The sequence below is a fragment of the Heterodontus francisci genome, chromosome 5 (genome assembly GCF_036365525.1).
Source record: "Heterodontus francisci isolate sHetFra1 chromosome 5, sHetFra1.hap1, whole genome shotgun sequence".
NCBI classification, from domain to species: Eukaryota; Metazoa; Chordata; class Chondrichthyes; order Heterodontiformes; family Heterodontidae; genus Heterodontus; species Heterodontus francisci.
In genome coordinates, this window is record NC_090375.1 from 48,831,638 (window position 1) to 48,850,479 (window position 18,842).

Below are 18,842 nucleotides of genomic sequence, written 5' to 3' on the forward strand. Positions count from 1 at the left end.
ACTTACCCGTTGTCTCTCGAGACAAGGAGGCAGAAGAAGAAGAAGAAGAAGATTGAGCTCAGAAGATCATTTGCAATTTAAGGCTGGAATTTTACATCATGGTGGTGACCTGTTTGTGGAGATCATTATTAACAAACGAGTAGCTGAAATGTTTTTTTTTAAACTTGCACATTTGCTGCTATTAAGTGAATGCAGTTGACAAGCTTCAAAATAAAAACATGGTAGCAATGACCACCAAAATGGTGACAAAAATCAGAGCACTGGCAAATGTTCAACAGAAGTAATAATGCTTCCTCACAACAACAACCTGATTTATAGACCACCTGTAATGTAGTTAAAAAGTCCCAAGATGCTTTACAGGAGGATAAACAGACAAAGAATTGACACCAAGCTAAAGAAGTCGACATTAGAACAGACAATCAAAAGCTTGGTCAAAGACGTAAGTTAAGGATTGCCTTAGAGTCTGAGAGAGAGGTGAAGAGCAGAGAAGTTTAGGAGGAAATTCGAAAGTTTGAGGGCTAGGCTGTTGAAGGCATGATACCAATGATACTTACTCTGACAAGCCTCTGGATGTGGGAATTCTGTAACCCAGATACCATTCTGTATGTTGCATACAAACCTTCGCCCATCAAATGCATTATGGTAGCCTTGACGACATATCAGCTGACAATGCTGCAGAAACTGACCACTGGGCACATCATCACATAAAACAATGCCATGTGACAGAGCAAGAGTGTCGAAGGGTAATGCACACTGTGGACCTAGAAAAACAAAACAGTGTGAGATTGGGAATACCTTAATTAGATCTCTGAATAATAACAAAAACATACTTATTTCAGTCTGAGAAAGATGAGGCAGAATTTCTTTGAGGGTTCTTCCCATTTCCCACAATGACTGTGCCATTCCATTGAGGTACATACCAAAGTTATACTGGAAGGTCAGGAGAACCTCCATAGATTCTACACAACTACGTTCTGTCTTCATAAATGGTGCAAAAACTGCAATTAGTAAAATTCCTTGTATTTAAAAATTACAGTAACTCCAGAGTAACTTCCATCACTGATATGTAATCAGCCTCAAGATTCTCTAATAAATGTGTATTCGTAAAGCTCCCATACCATCACTTATCAGTCATAACCCTTAGGATCCATTATCAACAGCTCTATGAAGAATCTAGATCTAGATTTCTTTGAAACTTGGCTTCAAATTTCTGGACTTATCTCAACATCAAGAAGACACTTTTGCTCTGGACTACACTGGTTATAGCGTAAGACCCAACTTATGCCCAGCCGGTTGGTGCCTTCAACATTAACAACACCAAGAGCTCATGGCTGAGGGAGTAAATCCAACAAAATCTGGAGTGGAGTCCCATTAGACAGTTGGTGTTTCCCTCAAGTTAGCACCTTCTGGCAACTCCTGCAACTGACTAGGCGCCGGACGTATAGGCTTTGAGGTTGAGAGGGGTGCAGATGCTAGGCAAGTCTGCACCTCCTAAAACCATGCCTAGGTTATTTAGCAAACAAAGAATGGTAACCTTTCGGCTTGGAAGCTAGAATATATCTGTAAAGTCCACTGCAGTAGGTACCTAACTATCGCTTCCATGAGGTTGATAAAACTGATAAGGTGCATTCCTGGCTCTCCTGCTAGCTGATGCTTAAGTAATGTCCGCCTCCTGTTTAAATCTGCTGTCATCACCCCTCCTAAAAAAAAACCCCATGACTCCTCTGTCTTTGCAAACTACCGCTCCATCTCCAACTTCCCTTTCCTCTTCCAAGTCCTTGAGCATGTTGTTGGCTTCTAAATCCAGCCTATCTTTTCCGTGAGTCCATGCTTGACTCTAATCAGATTTCAGACCCCTGTCACAGCATTGCAACATTCCTAAATCACAGACACAAAGACCATGGTACACTATCACTGCTCATCCTTCTATGTCTGCAGCCTTTCACACAGTTGATCACTTCATCCTCCTCCAATGCAAGTGCTTCATTTTCCAGCTGACAGGGACTACTATCCTTGTCCAGTTTCATTCTTACCTATCCAGTCATAGCCAAAGATGATGATGCCTCTTGCTATTTGCTCCCCTTATTTCTATTCTGTATCACTTTAAGCCCCACTTGCCCATTCTTCTCCACTGTTTTCATTGTTTTTTGTTTCACAGAATGTTTTGCCATACTCCTGGTCTTGCAGGACCTATCCAGAGTCAATAAAAATTTTGAGTCCACTTCTGATGTCATTAACCTCCACCTTCAACCACCCACACCCCCCAGGCTACATCTAAACAGCATTTACCCATTGCTCCTGGCCTGGCTGACCCTCCTTCACCCAACTTTTAACAAATTTGGGAGCCCAGTCCAGGCCTGCATAGTTGGAACAGAATCTGGTCCCACTCCCAATCTCCCTCTCAGCTTTCCTTTGGTTATTTATTTATTTATAAATTATATGACTACCCCTGCTGCCACGTTCCATTCCTGACTGATTGGTATTTCACCTCCTCTTGCCCCTACCTCCCCATGGCTTTTCACCTAAATCTACCTTCCTCCGGACTCTAAATCACCTCTATTTTCCCCCTTTCCCTGCCCTTTCTCTGTCCCAATCTCCTCTTCTGCTCCCTTCCCTCTATATAAAATTGCAGCCTGATCATTTTTCTATTTGAACATCTGTTATTTTCAAGAAGCCATCACAGCCTCATTAGATATTCTCTATTAGGGTACCATCACAACCTCATAAGAAGCTTTCCACCACTATACTACTACTACGACAACAACTTGCACTTATATAATGCCTTTAATGTAAGAAAACATCCCAGGGCATTTCATGAGGGCATTATAAAAAAAAAAATTACACTGAGTCACATAAGGAGGTATTAGGGCAGATGGCCAAAAGCTTGGCCAAAGAGGTAGGTTTTAAAGAATGTCTCAAAGGAACAGAGAGAGGTGCAGAAGCAGAGAGGTGTAAGGACATGAATTCCAGAGCTTAGGGCCTAGACAGTTGAAGACACAGCCACCAATAATTGGCAATTAAAATCTGTGATGGTCAAGAGTCCAAAAATAGAAGAGCACAGATATCTCGCAGGGTTGTAGAGCTGGAGGAGATTACAGAGATAGGGAGGGACAAAGCCAATAGAGAGATTTGAAAACAAGGATGGGAATTTGGTGCGAGTTAGGTCAAAGGCAGCAAAGGTTTCGATGACCTCTAATTTATGGAGGGTATAATGTGGGAGGTCAGCAAGGAGTGCATTAGAATAGTCAAGTCTAGAGGTAACAAATGCATGGATGAGGGTTTCTGCAGCAGATCAGCTGAAGCAGGAGTGGAGTCGCGCAATGTTATGGAGCTGGAAATGGGTGGTCTTAGTGGGGAGTAGATATGAGGTTGGAAGTTCAGCTCAGGGTCAAATATAACACCAAGTTTGTGAACAGTCTGGTTCAGCCTCAGACAAGTTGCCAGGAAGAGGGCTGGAGCCGATAGCTAGGGAATAGAATTTGTGGCGGAAACCATGGCTTTGATCTTCCTGATATTTAATTGGAGGAAATTTCTAATCATCCGGTATTGGATGTCGGGCAAGCAGTCTGACAATTTACAGACACTGGAGGAATTGAGAGAGGTGGTGGTGAGGTAGAGCTGGGTGTCAACATGTCATAATCATAGAGCCATAGGCCAAAATTTTCCCGGCCTACTGGCGATGGGCTGGGAGGTGGGAGGTCTGGCAAAATGGTGGGGGAAGGCATTGGGAGGAGGGCCTGACATCTTCCCACCGCTGTGCCATATTGCCAGGGGCAGGAAAGTTGGCAGCACAACCGCTCGCCAGGTGGCCAATTAAGGGCCACTTCCCGCCTCCGTCGGTATTTTGCCCGTGTCAGGAGGGCCCACTGTCATGTGGCGAGACCACCTAGTGAAACATGGCAGCATCCCAGCTGGCTCTGAGGGGGACCCTCCTTTAGGGGCACTCCATGGCCCCCTTTCCGCCCTCACGGAAATGGTGCCTCTGGTGCTTCATATCCCCCTCACGGCCACCGATCACTAGGGCCTGCCAGGACACAGCTACCCCCATCCTACCTGAATTTTCTTCAAGGGTGTCCCCCCATTAAGGCAGCCTCTCAATAGTGTTGCAGCCTCAGCAATGGCCACCGCTAGCAATGAGTATGCTGAGCTGCCCACCCTCTAATTGGGCCCATAGCTCTTGGGGGCAGGCCAATGTCCTTAACTGGATGGCAGCCCTGGCAACGGCCTGTTAATTGGCCTCCACTGGTATTATGCTACCCCGAGTCCCACTCGCCAAAGCAGTGTTGCCTCCCATTTCTTGGCCCCTGTGGTGGGACGTGCCGATAATTGGCAAAATCCAGTAGAGTCTTACGGCACAGAAGATGGCAATTTGGCCCATTGAGCCCTTGCTGGGTCCATATGGGGACTAACATGTTTTCTGATGATGTCGCCAAGGGGCAGCATGTAGATGAGAAATTGGAAGGGGCCAAGGATTGAGCCTTGAGGGTCATCAGAGGTAACTGTACAGGAGTGAGAAGAGAAGCCACCACACGTAATTTTCTGGCTACCAATAGATAGTTAAGAATGGAGCCAGATGAGTGCAGTCCCACGCAGCTGGATGATGGTGGAAAGGTTCTGGAGGAGGATGGTGTGATGGCCATGTCAAAGGCTACAGACAGCCTATCAAAGCCTTATTAGATGTTTGCCATCACAGTACCAAAACAGCCTCATTAGATGTTCTCAATTACAGTACCACCACATCTTCATTGGATGCTCTCCATCACAGCAGGAGATCCAGATAACTTACGTTTGCAGGCAGGTTTTGATCCAGTTGTTGTGTTGACTTGGGTTTCTGGGACCTCTTCTCCATTTGTAAAGACACACCAACACCTCCCTTCACCCTGATCACACTGTACGGCTGAGAAGGACCCATCAAACTCTTCACAAGCTGGGATGTACCCTATCCCCACTTCCTGGTGTATCACCTGGTTCTGCAGAATTTCACATCTGCTTGGACCTAGTGGTCGGGAAAGGAAGAGAACATTAGTTCGATAGCTTGCAAGTAGCTCATTTAAGAATTCACTAATTGGATTGATTATGGCTATTAAATAATGGTTTCCTTACTTTGAAAGGGATTTTCTGGACTATCTCCAAACCTGAGCACAGCTGGAGTTTGATTTGATGTGTTAGCATGTTGACTTTGTTTCTCCTGCTGGCCTAATACACTTTCTTGTTACAGTACAAGAATATTATAAGTCTGATTACCCAATTGGGCACACCTGGATCATCACTCGCGCAGCACTAGGTAATTATGGGCCTACAGCCCCTGATTTTTTATGCATTTAATTTAAATGGTTAGTATATTAGGGCTTGTGGAACACCTAATGGGGTGCCTGCCCTTATATATTTGATAATTTAAAAATATAAATAACTCTCAGCTTTCCCCACTGGCTCAGCAGACACATGATAAAGGTTCCCGTTTCATCTACAGTCTAGGCTGTTAGCTCACCTCAAGGAGATGGTTGGAGTGCTATGATTGGCCTCAGCACCTCTGGAAAAACTTTTTGTTCCCACTCTTGATCTCCAGATAGTGACCTCTGCTGAAAAGTGATTGTCAAATCACCTGTTTATTGTTGAGACCCACACCTGAAGAATGACGAACTGTGTGAGATTCCATAGAATACCTTTTTTTTATTCGTTCTTGGGATTTGGGTGTCGCTGGCTAGGCCAGCATTTATTCCCATCTCTAATTGCCCTTGAGAAGGTGATGGTGAGCTGCTTTCTTGGACTGCTGCAGTCCATGTGGGGTAGGTACACCCACAGTGCTATTAGGAAGGGAGTTGCAGGATTTTGACCCAGCGACAGTGAAGGAACAGCGATATAGTTTTAAATCAGGATGGTATATGGCTTGGAGGGGAAATTGCATGTGGTGGTGCTCCCATGCATCTGCTGCCTTTGTCCTTCTAAGTGATAGAGGTCGCGGGTTTCGAAGGCCCTGTCTAAGGATCCTTGGTGCGTTGCTGCAGTGCATCTTGCAGATGGTACACACTGCTGCCACTGTGCATCAGTGATGGAGGCAGTGAATGTTTGTGGATGAGGTGCCAATCAAGCAGGTTGCTTTGTCTTGGATGGTGTCGAGCTCTTGAGTGTTGTTGGAACTGCACCCATCCAGGCAAGTGGAGTATTCCATAATACGCCTTGTAGATGGTGGACAGGCTTTGGGGAGTCAGGAGGTGAGTTACTCACCGCAGGATTCTAGCCTCTGACCTGCTCTTGTAGCCATGGTATTTATATGGCTGCTCCAGTTCAGTTTCTGGTCGATGGTAACCCCCCAGAATGTTGATAGTGGGGGATTTGGCGATGGTAATGCCATTGAATGTCAAGGGAAGATGATTAGATTCTCTCTTGTTGGAGTTGGTCATTGCCTGGCACTTGTGTTGCGCGAATGTTACTTGCCTCTTCTCAGCCCAAGACTGGATATTGTCCAGGTCTTGCTGCATTTCTACACAGACTGCTTCAGTATCTGAGGAGTCACGAATGGTGCTGAACATTGTGCAATCATCAGCGAACATCCCCACTTCTGACCTTATGATTGAAGGAAGGTCATTGATGAAGCAGCTGAAGATGGTTGGGCAGATTGAGTACAATTCTGCTGCTGCTGATGGCCCACAGCGCCTCATGGATGCCCAGTTTTACATTGCTAGATCTGTTTGAAATCTATCCCATTTAGCACAGTGGTAGTGCCACACAACACGACGGTGGGTATCCTCAATATGAAGACGGGACTTTGTCTCCACCACGACTGTGTGATGGTCACTCCTAACAATACTGTCATGACAGATACATCTGCAGCAGGCAGATTGGTGAGGACGAGGTCAAGTATATTTTTCCCTCTTGTTGGTTCCCTCACCACCTGCCGTAGACGCAGTCTAGCAGCTATGTCCTTTAGGACTCGGCCAGCCCAGTCAGTAGTGATGCTACCAAGCCACTCTTGGACATTGAAGTCTCCCACAGAGTACATTCTGCGCCCTTGCCATTCTCAGTACTTCCTCCAAGTGCTGTTCAATATAGAGGAGTACTGACTCATCAGCTGAGGGGGGCAGTAGGTGATAATCAGCAGGAGGTTTCCTTGCCCATGTTTGATGTGATACCATGAGACTTCATGGGATCTGGAGTTGATGTTGAGGACTCCCAAGGCAATTCTCTCCCTACTGTATATCACTGTATCGCCACCTCTGCTGGGTCTGTCCTGCTGGCGGGATGGTTGTGTTTGGGACATTGTCTGCAAGGTATGATTCCGTGAGTATCACAATGGGTATGTCAGGCTGTTGCTTGACTAGTCTGTGGGACAGCTCTCCCAACTTTGGCACAAGCCTCCAGATGTTAGTAAGGAGGACATTGTAGGGTCGACAGGGCTGGGTTTGCCGTTATCATTTCCGGCGCCTAGGTTGATGCCAGGTGGTCCGTCCGGTTTAATTCTTTATTGCCTTCGTAGCAGTTAGGTACAACTGAGTGGCTTGCTAAGCCATTTCAGAGGGCAGTTAAGAGTCATCCATATTGATGTGGGTCTGGAGTCAAATGTAGGCCAGACCAGGTAAGGACAGCAGATTTCCTTCCCTAAAGGACATTAGTGAATCTATGGAATATTATTCCACTGTTGGTGAGTATCTTCAATAGAACAAGAAGGCAAGAAAAGTGCAAGGTAAAATTTAACAATCTTAAACTCCAAGATCCACGTTGATCAGCAACAGTATGTTGCAATTGAGTATGCAGGATCAGTCCAGTTACCCTGTAATTCCCTGTTTAATGTTGTTTCTATGACCATAAGCATTAGATTTACTTGTTTTACAAGCTTTGTACTTAGGATAAACAGACCTGTCATGAAATTTAGCTTCATAGTGCCTGATTGTTTTGCTGCCACGTTGCTGTTTTGCATCCAAAATGGTGCCCACGGTGCACATGCACACCTCCGGTGCCTGTCACGCCACATATCATTTTGGTATGGGCATTAGTGTACATGCAGGGCGTGTCCACCAGAAATATATACAGAGTAGGCAAAATGTGACGTCAATCAGCATGTAACGCTGATTTGACACCAGCACTGTTATTTTGGAGCTCAACACTCCAGCTATCCTCTCTCTTAAACAGGCACAACTGAACACGTACTTAGCAGCAGGAAGGACCACCCCCTCCCCCCCACCAGCTCTATTTAAATAGATTATCAACCACTTTCAGGTTACTAACTTTCAGGTTAGTTGCTGATTTGTTTCTACTGGCTCTTGCTATGAGTATAGATGTGTTTGGTGGTTTTCAGAGTTGTTTCGAGTTGTTGGTGAAACACAGGGAGTGGTGTGGTAATTTCTGAAGGAATTTTTCCTGACTTCAAGCAACCTGCACAAGCCACTTGCTCCCTGATATGGGTGCAGTAGTTTGCATCACCCTTGGCCTGACTGCATGACAGGAAGAATAAGCAGAAGTGACACAAAGCAGGACAAGCTGCTGGAAGAGTAAGAAGAGGCCATATCTGACTGTGCTGTTCAGGGAGCAATTCTCCTCCCTGAACCTCAATGAGAAATAGTGGGCTGAATTTTTTGGAGGAACTTGAAGTCCTGCCACAGGCTGAATTTTGTGCTGACAGCGGAGCTCCAGGCACTGGGCCCTTTGGAGCCCCTCTGGCGTGATTGCATGGCGCCAGGCCAACGAGCAGCCTGGCGCCAGGATCCCCGTCCCTTTAAAGATGGGGATCATGCCTCCAAGAGTTGCCAGCTAATCATCAGCCGGCCGGCACCTCAGTAGTATCAGCAGCACCACAGGGAACTGTGGCTACTGCTGGTACTGCAGAGGCCTTGGACCCAGGCCCACATCTGAAGACCTGAACCTCAGGCCCTGGCAAGGGGTGGAGGGAGGATGGGTGTTGAGTACAGGGCAGGGGGTACAGGGAGCTGGTTTGTTTGCTGGCGGGGACCATCTGTGGGCCACAAATTGCCCATGGAATAGGGCTCCTCAAAAGCACAATGGAGGCCCCCCTGCTGCTGGCTTAATGCCAACAGTGGGATGAGGAGGCCCTTAAGTGGCTGTTAATAGGCTTCTTAAGGTCCTCAATATGCCTCTGGGTGGGTAGGCAGTCTTCGGTCTATCCCTAAAAGCAAGTGTAGTGAACAGCATTGTGAGGATTGCAGGCTTCCCCATGGTGCAAGGTGCCATTGACTGAGCATACATAGCTTTGCAGGTGCTGCATGCCAATTCCGAGATGTACCACAACTGAAAGGGATTTCACTCCCTCAATGTCCACATGTGCAACCAACGTGCAGGTCATTGCCCACTAACCTGGCAGCAGTCATGATGCCTTCATTCTGCAGCAGTCTGCTGTGCCATCTGCATTTGAGCCATCAGGACAATCCAGAGGGTGACTATTGGGTGACAAGGAATATCCTTTGATGACATGGCTCCTGATGCCATTGAGCAATCCACGTACACATAGTGAGCATGCATATAATGAAAGCAGACCACTGGGGTAGTTAAGCAATGTTTCTGCTGCCTGGATTGCTCTGGAGAAGCCCTGCAATACTCGGCAGAGTGTGTGTCAGGACTTGCGGTGGGCTGCTGCATTTTGCATAACCTTGTCATGAAAAGGGCACGACCCTTACCTCCAGCTATACAGTGACCAGCTGAGGAGGAGGAGGAGGAGCAAGGGAAGAGGTGAATGAAGAAGAGGGGAAGGAGGAAGGGAGGAGGCAAACAACACATCCCCTTTCTGATCCTCTGCAGCTGGACCCATGTACAATGTCGTCCTCTGGCAAGCTGGCACCTGTGCTATCCCTGCCTACAGGCCACTCGTCCCCGGTGTCTCACTACTTGCTGATCCCACCTCTAAGCTAACCTCTAATGCATGCGCCGTGTCAGTATCTGACCTAGTGGCTGTGACTATGAGAGCGAATGACAGTGTTTCTTCATAATCACTGCCTGCTCTTCCACCTCTCTCTCTCTTCCACCACTGCCTAGTCAGGTGGCAGTTCTTAGGTATCTGAAAGGAGAAAGGGTAGGATTGTGGTAAGGTGTAGGGAAAGCAAGAGGTGCATACTTACACCAACTGCAACTTTTAAAACAGAAGAGATGTAGGATGAGGGGGAAGTGGGATGTGGGAAGGAAGATTAAATATGAGTATACTGTCACCTTCAATGATTTGAGTCTCACTGCTAGCCACGGCCTCAGTCATGGCTACTCCACTGATGGCGAGCACTGTCTCATCCATGGGGATAAGGACTGTGTCTTTCCCCCACCGGGCAGTTCCTGCTGCCACCTTGTCCTGCAAGAGAGAGGGAAGTGTGCCATGCAATGGGTGATGTGGTTGTCATAGTTCAATAGTGTGTGCAAGCTGTGAGATGTAATTCTGAGGCTTGTAGCAGTGCTAAATGTCTGAGGACGAGGTGAAGCTATGAAGGTTAGGTATGAGTTGTGATTGATAAACATTTTGGTAGGTGAGTGATAGGGTATGGTGCATTGAGGTGTGTGTGAGGCTAGTGCTGTATGTCATTTGAAGATATATTCACTTGACTACTCGTTTGAGATCATTGAATTTCTTGCAGCACTGCATCCAGTTTCTCGGGGCTAGACTCCTGCCATTGTCTGCCATGGCTATCTGTCCCACTACAAAATTTGCCTGGAGGGCCTCTTAGTCCCCTGTAGATGGATGACATCTCTCTTGCTCTCCACCTCCTGCACAAGGTTTCAAGTGCAGCATCACAAAATCTTGGAGCCCACTCTCTGCCATGCTGTGCCATTCTTCTGTCTCTCCCAGGTCAAAGTTCAGCATGTGCTCCAGCCAAAATGCACCTCCCCTTCAAAAAGTGCAAGCTGACTTTAAATAGTGCAGGCTAGCTTGACCTTGTGCTAGCCTCTCACGATTTTGCATTCCCTGTTCAGGCATGCAGCCACTCAGCAGCATGCGTAATACTGGCTGCATGCTACAATTATTTAAATGAGCATGCAGCATAAACTTTGTATGCTGCTTGCATCAAAATCAACAAATGTGGGTTAATTATGCATCACAGAACCCTCACCTGTTTTCGGTGATTATCCAATTTCATGGCCAAATGTCTCTGGATCTTGAGCATAATTCACAAATATTTCCATCACAAATTGGAATCGTTTCCCTGCCTCGCTCTTTCTTTTTCCAGTGAAATTTATGGCATATCTTCAAATTCAATTATTCAAGACCCTGTCCCATCTGTGTTGCTTTTCTTTGAATCCCCTCCAATGTCTCTAACTTTTCTTAAGAACAATGACTGAAACTAGCTGCACTACTCCAAGTGTGGACATATAAATCATTGGTGTGGCCACACCAATAGTTTTTATGTCCACACAACTTCCTTGGATTTACTGTCACAACCCAAGTTTCTATTTGCTTTGGCAGTCGCTCCCATTCAATTTGGCAACCCTTCCATGTTTGACTAACTAGTTGAGCTAATATTTTGCATTGCACTTCATTTAATAATCCACAGAAGCAGTATTATTCATTATTGAGTCAGATGTCCATTGATGTATGTCTGATTCATGGAAATCCCTTGAGTGAATGTAAATTTAAAAATATCCCCACTCTTAACTTTGTCATTTCTCGCTTTATGAAACATGAATAATTCCTCTCTCTCTTGCCACCTCAAATCAAAAACACTGTTGACTTCCAAGTGGTTCATCTAGAAGTAATCCTATGGAAAAACAGGATTCTATCATGTCAAATAAACGAGCAGACCTGTTTGGCTTTCCAGCAGAGTGCAATGAACTTCCATTTACACATGGCTGGAGGGAAGCCTGCTATCGAACTCAACCCAAATGAGTGAGTTACTGCTGCAAAACATAATTGATGGACATTTAATGAAAGACTGTTACACAGTTATTGCTATAAAGTTACTCTAAAGCTATTGCACACAGCAGTCCCTCCTGTTTATCACAGGCTTATTGAGAGTACTCAGTGGATTTTTGCCTGCTACACTGCACACATTATTCTGTACACATTATTCTGAACAAAATTTTTCCCTGCTCTACCAGCTTTCTTCTGTACAAGTTGAAGAGAAACTGAGGGAAAGGGATCCATTACTAAATCTTACTTACAACCAGCTGCTATCCTGAGAGCAGAATACAAATACAAATGTGTACCAAGCAAATCTTTTCCCAACACTGGGTAAACAAAACTCCCTTCATGATGGCAATAGTCATTTTGTAAATAATTGTTTGGTCAAAACAGAAGCATCTTTGACTTGGCCTTGACCTACCTCACCCCCCACACCAAGAAAAAATGGCTAGCTGATTCATATCATCTGTGTCAGTTTAGCTTAGCTAGTTAGAAGATTGTTGTTTCAAGCTCAAGCCTAAGTTAATGCTTCAGTGGGGCATTAACGGCTTGCTGCATTGTTGAAGGTTTCATCCTCCAGATGAGATGCTACTTTGATACTCTATCTGCATGTCAAGTGAATGTTGAAGATTCCATGGTGTTATTTGAAATAGAACAGGAAGTTTTCCTAATGTCCAAGCCAAAGTTCCTCGCGCAGGCAATATCATTAAAAACAGATTAACTGTCCAGATGTCTCATTTTTCTGCTCTCTCCCTGGGTCATGTATCTTCCTCTGTTTTAAAGGTTTATTTACTCTTCATTTAAAATGTGCATTAGCTTCTGTCTCAACCATGCCTTGTGGCAAAGCATTCCATGCTCTAGCAACTCTCTGCAGAATCCATTTCAGCACAAGAATAAGCTACTTGGATCATCATCATCCAGTCTATACCATTCTCTGTTCTCACTTCTACTCCAGTGCAGTGCTGAGGGAGTACTGCACTGTCAGAGGTGCTGCCTTTTGGATGAGACTTTAAATTGAAGTCCTATCTGTCCTCTCAGGTGGATATAAAAGATCCCCTGTCAGTACGCAAAGAAGAGCAACTGAGTTACCCCCTGTATCCTGGCCAATATTTATTTCTTAATTAACATCACTAAAACAGATTATCTGGTCATTGGCATAATGCTGTTTGTGAGATTCTGCTGTAGAGGCCTGCTCAGGTCGGGAAAAAAGAACCCGACCCAAACCCGACCAAACCACAGCAGACCCAAGCCCAACCCGGCCCGAGTCCCTCTGATTTTGCCCCGAGCCCGACCCGACCCGAACCCACCCCCACTCGACCCGACCCAACCGAGCCCGACCCGACCATTCCTTTGCTTACCTCCTGACTGGGAAGCGCCACAAAGCTGATGACATCATAGTGACGTCACTCGCTCACTGCACAGACTCAGTTTCGTCCCAGACTCCCAGCTCAGGTAAGTTTTCTATTTTTAATACTTACCGGCAGAGCACTTACCGTGTGTGTCCGGCTTGACCCGACAACCCGGACTCCGCCTGACCCGACCTGAGCCCGAAAGCCAGACCCTGAAGATAGGCCCGACCCAACCCGAACCTGACACATGTCGTCGGGTTTGGGTCAGGTAGCAGGCCTCTATTCTGCTGTGCACAAATTGGCTGGCCCATTTCGCTACATTACAACAGTAATGACATTTCAGAAGTAGTTAATTGGCTACAAAAGTGCTTTGGGATGTCCTGAGGTTGTGAAAGGTGCTATATAAATACAAGTTCTTTCTTTACCTACGAACCATTGAGTTCGACTTCACTCGATCTCCACACCATTTAACAATTCTCCTTTTTTAAAACAACTTCCTAATTCTATTTCAAAATAATTTATGGACCCTGAATTTGTGGCAGAAATTAAATATTTTAACCACACTATATTTATAGATATTTTCCTAAATGCCTCTCAAGGTTCACTGTCTCCACACCAGATGATACAGCCTCAGACACTGCCCAGTTGTTCGTAATTATTATGGCTGTAGGACACAACAAATCTGTGAGCAGTTTCAGAAATTATTCTGGGGAATTCCTTGCAATTCCATATGGCAATGAAGAGATCTCTGGGAAATCCATGGTTTCACACACTCATCCTGATGTGGCCCAGTGTGTTCCTCCCCTACAAACTTGGCAAGCTCTTTCTTTTAAAGCAATGGAAACAATCCCACACTTACCATAAATGCTTGAACTTGTTTGTTACTAATATTGCACAAGACAATTTTAATCTTCAATTCTAATTCTTAGAGGGTGATGTTATCGTCACAGGGGAGAGAAGAGGCAGAACGGTCTTGTGTCATTTCTTGACACAATAGGGTAGATTTCCAACTTGCTAACTGACCTTGTGGATTGGCTGTCCAATATCATTTTCATAGAGCCTCCAGTTCCAAAGCCCCCTCCTTCCGCAGGGAGGCTGCCCCCATAAAGCGGGCAGCCTCCTCATGAAGTGAACGGGTCACCCCGCCACAGGAAAAATGTTGGCAGGCTGGGACAAACACCCTTGATAGGACCTTTAATTATCTAAATTTACTGCCTGCCTCTGTTCTGCGGGCAGCCGATCCAGGTTTGGTCTCACCGCTGGGAAACTTCCCCAGTGGCAGGACTGTGTTGGGGTACCAGCGCGATGCAGCTCTCAGCTATATTGCCGGCCCCCACCTCCCAGCCCACCTCCCCAAGGCCAGGAAAATCCTACCCTATGACTCTGTATGCAACTTCTAGATGGCGGCTCAGAATGACATTACCAGAGATTGCAAGGAAGTCTTATCATGTTTCATCTGTGAGATCTAGAAATCAGAAGGAGTCTTGCACTAAAATAGAAATTAGTATCCAAACTACATTTGGGAATTCCATTCTTGAATCTCCCTAACCTCACACACCCTCGCTGTGCTTAATTCTTGTCACTGTACTTACACTCTGGATGCCCATCCAAATTTGTTACAACCAGCTGAAGAGCTTTCCCTGTCACTGGGTCAATACACCAAGCTTCACCATCTCCAGAGGTTGACCACTGCAAAACACTGTATTCTCCAGTCTGCAAAACAAAATACAAACGTCACCAAGTGAGAGTGACAGGCAGGTAAAAGGTGGGGCACACTGTAAAGTTCAAAATCTGCTTTTGGCACAGGTACATTTTTTTAAACCTTTTGTAGAAAATGTATTCCTAATTTATCTCTCTAGTTTCTTATTTGATTCAGTTAGATGTTACTCATAGCCATAGATTTTGTCCTTCAGCTAGCTCTTTCAGTTCAGAAAAGAACATGCATGTAGCTTTGTTAGGGGTACAAATACAGCAATAATATATAACTGGTCGGTGGAAGAGCAACTGACTGAACTTGTGGGTTAGGGCAGCCCTTTCAACCCCAGGAACTTGATCTAGCTCTGACTAAAGGGATGGAAGTCTCTGCTGATTATGTAGGTTCCACATGAGAATAGTACTGGGCAGCCTCAACCAAACTTTCAGTTGACATGTTTTGCAGAATAAAATAGTCCCTAATTGGCAGAAAATTGGTTTAAAAAAAGGGCATATCGCACTGATACAGAGCCTAGCTGATCGATCTTCTTTATAGGGGAGCCGATCAATCTACCTCACAGTAGAATTTCCACAGTATTCCAGTTGGACCCCACTTCTGCCCATACAACAAACAGTGTATGAGGTTCTTCCCAGCATCCAGTTGACTCACCCGCCCTTCCTCCCATGATTAGGGAATGGAATTTCTGCTTGCTTCAGGTAGCAAGATTGTTTAACAGGCTTCTGATCCTCCCTGATGGATTTTTCTCTTTGGGCTCCACTGAGACAATGCCAAATACCCAGATAATAAAGGTGAATATTTACCCCATACTCTTTAAAACTGGAATTGTTGTTGAGTGGCTCTTCAGAAAAGAGAATTGTGATGGTGAGTATATTGATCGAAAGGGGATCCTGACGGTGAGTATCCCTTTCTAAAAGAGGCACAGGCAGTAAGTTTCACACAAAATGGTGTTTTATTGCTAAGACTCCCTCTAATCCTTATAGTGAATCTCCCTCTATAAAAGTTTCTTGATGCTGAGACTGCCTCTTAAAAAGAAGGAAAACCTGAAGGTGAGCAAAACAAGAATAATAACTTTTTTCTTGGCAAGTATACATACTTTTAAAAGGCAATGGTAAACTAGATTAAAATGGTTATTACTTTGTTTAAAATGGTATCAGCAAGAAGCCTCTCTGGGATGTCTAATAAATTCCTTTTGATCTGTGTCTTATTTAGTTCATGCATTTCTAATTAACGATGTAGACTGCAATGCAATCACCCAGAACTACAGCTAAATTAATGGTAAGTATCCATCAATTTAATTCATTCTGTCACCTCACCATCTTATTCAATGCAGATGTCTAAACTTTATTCCGGTTTCTCAATAATACAGTCTGGTATTTTGATAGGGTTACTGTGAAGGTGTATTTTAGTTTCTGTAAATGAACTGTTTGAAATACACAGCTGTTTTGATTTCAGAGCTGGCTGAGTAAATGAAGCTCCATTATGAACTGTGTTTTATAATTGATGGTATTTATATGCTTAGCTGAGATTTAAGCTTCAAAGTAAAACCTGATTCAGAAATAATGAGAAGTGCCTCCCTTTAAAAGGGGGTATAATGTTGAGACTCCCTCCTTCAGAGGGAGTACCTGAATGAATCTTTTCCTCTCTTTAAGAGAGGTTATGATGGTGGCAGTCTCCTGTTAAAAGGGGCCTTAGTGGTAAGATTGTTTCCTTCAGAGAGATGCCTGAAGGTAAATCGCTCTCTTTATTGGAGTCATGTTGATAAGCTGGCTTTTAACAGGATTTGTAAGGGAATTACTCTATCTTTAAAGGGAATTCTGATAGTGAGATTCTTTCTTTATAAGTGAGTCCTAATGCTAATATTTCCTCTATCAAATTGCAGTGTCGGTGGTAACTCAGCATTTTGTTTCAAATTTACCTCAGTACAAGTTGGATTGAATAAATCCCTGGTAGTGGTATTAACCTGTGGACCCACACGCTTCCATCCAGCCAGAACTCCATTTGTTTGAGAGCGTTGGCATGGTGTCTGACCTGGAAAAAGGAAGAGTGAAACACGAACTTCAACACTTTAGTGGTGTATTATTGTCACAGTCATAACTGGCCCCACTCCAACATGACCACAGAGATCTGAATCTAGTTTGACTTTTAAGAGAGATGAAGCCCACGCCAGGTAGGATATGAATGTGGTGAGTTTGTAATCTGAATCATGCCACTGTTGAGAGAAGAAAAAAAGTCAGGGAGATACTGTAAGCCACTACTCTTCATTACCACTTTTAGAGTCGTCTTCTCATTTGGGTCAGTACATGACCCTTGAAGATCCAAGAAAAAGGAAAGTGCAGAAAATAGATTTTCAACAGCTCAATGAATTAGTATTGAGTCAGTAGCTGGGTAATGCAGACTGGGTAGGGCTCATATCTGATCTCCGATCTGTGCTCAATTAGCTTTCTCGGCTACAATTGGTGTAACTCTCCATGAGGAGTGGCTTGGGTAAGGCCTCGCTGTTCATGGGACAATTCAATGCCTTCATCAGGGAAAGGGAGAAAAAGTGTCAGCGTAAACTGAAACAAATTTTTCTGACCCACATATGTAGAAAGAAAGAACATGTTGAAAAAGAGTCCATAAATTATCTTGAAAGAAAATTAGGTAGATGTTTGTAAAAGGTAAATATTAAATGATCTATGAATCAAGCAAGAAAGTGAGAGTGACTCTGTGGCTTGTAGAGAATAAAGGAAGTGCTTGCATTTATATAGCAAAATTCATGATCTCAGGATATCCCAAAGCACGTTACAGCCAATTAAGTAGTTTTGAAGTGGAAGATCTAATTAACTGCATGCCTGTTTCCGGTGGGAGAGTGACGGTGTGAGTAAGGTAGGTCACAGGATCAGGTGGAGGGGCTGTTCTACGGGGATCTTGCAATCGGCAAATCCATATCAGGCAAGGTCTTGTGGTGCTCCTATTTGGCATCCCATCCATTTCCCGGCTGTCTTCACCTGAGGGAAAACTCATTGGGCTGAAGTTTCAGGGCCCTCCTGAAGTTGGGAACAGGGGCGGGATGGCTGCGAAAATACCGGCACTGAGTGGCGTGTCAATTTCAAGGCGCCGATCCTGGTGCCAGCAATGCTCACCGAGGCAGGGGGAGGGCAGTACACGAGTCCTGCTCTCCTCTGAACTGAGTCCAATTAAGGTTGTTAGGGGCTGAAGTTCTAATTTTTAAAGCAGCGGACAACTGATCAGCTGAAGGCAGATGGGAAAAGAGTGGGAAGCCATTCACGGCTGCCCCAGGGCATTACCCTGGCCCCATAAGAGGGTCAGCAGGGCAAAGGGGGATTGGGCAGTTGTTAAGGGGGTTCCTTGGCACTTCACAGGTGGTAGTGAGAGTGGCCACTCAGGCTTTGAACCATGTCAGCACCCCCCTGGCATCGCAGGGGCAGAAGAGCAGGGGGTAAGGCTGCCAAGGACAATTGGGTGGCCACCTGCCCAGAAGGAAGGCTCCAGCTGGCAATGGGGCCACAACTGTCAGATTTTGGGTCCAGTGGCAATGAGAGCAACACTCTCTGCAGGAAGGGCAGAACCCCGAGCATGAGGAGGGCATGGGAGAGGAAATAAGGCAGGGAGGTAATGGAGGCCAAAGCCTCAACACAGGTTTGACAGTTGAAGATGCAGCTACCTGGAGATGTCCAACAACTGTAGGAAACTGAGACTCTCCAGGCAGATGGTCACAGACATTTGTGCCCTCTCTGCCAAAGACCTCGCACCTTGCAGCACTGATCACCATGCCCTGCCCGTAGGCTTCAAGGTCACTGTGGTTTTGAACCTCCACTTCTTGCTCCTTCCAAGGATCAGCTGCACACTTTAGTGGCATCTCAAAAATGGCTACACACCACCATATCCCATTGGTCAATGGTGCCCTAATTTTCAGAGCTGGACAGCACATTCATTTAACAACAGATATGGC

The 18,842-nt window shown here is 45.3% G+C and overlaps 1 protein-coding gene across 1 annotated transcript in view; it reads right to left on the minus strand.

Annotated features, from left to right (window-relative positions):
- tg (thyroglobulin) overlaps positions 1-18,842 on the minus strand; it is a 532,338-nt gene that overhangs the window by 445,629 nt on the left and 67,867 nt on the right. The window contains exons 14-20 of the mRNA XM_068032631.1: positions 16,806-16,918; positions 14,769-14,889; positions 4,787-4,996; positions 4,411-4,499; positions 2,115-2,190; positions 921-998; positions 555-761 (exon numbers count right to left, since the gene is read on the minus strand). Of these exons, the coding sequence (XP_067888732.1) occupies positions 555-761; positions 921-998; positions 2,115-2,190; positions 4,411-4,499; positions 4,787-4,996; positions 14,769-14,889; positions 16,806-16,918 (894 nt within the window). The remainder of the gene's footprint in view (positions 1-554; positions 762-920; positions 999-2,114; positions 2,191-4,410; positions 4,500-4,786; positions 4,997-14,768; positions 14,890-16,805; positions 16,919-18,842) is intronic.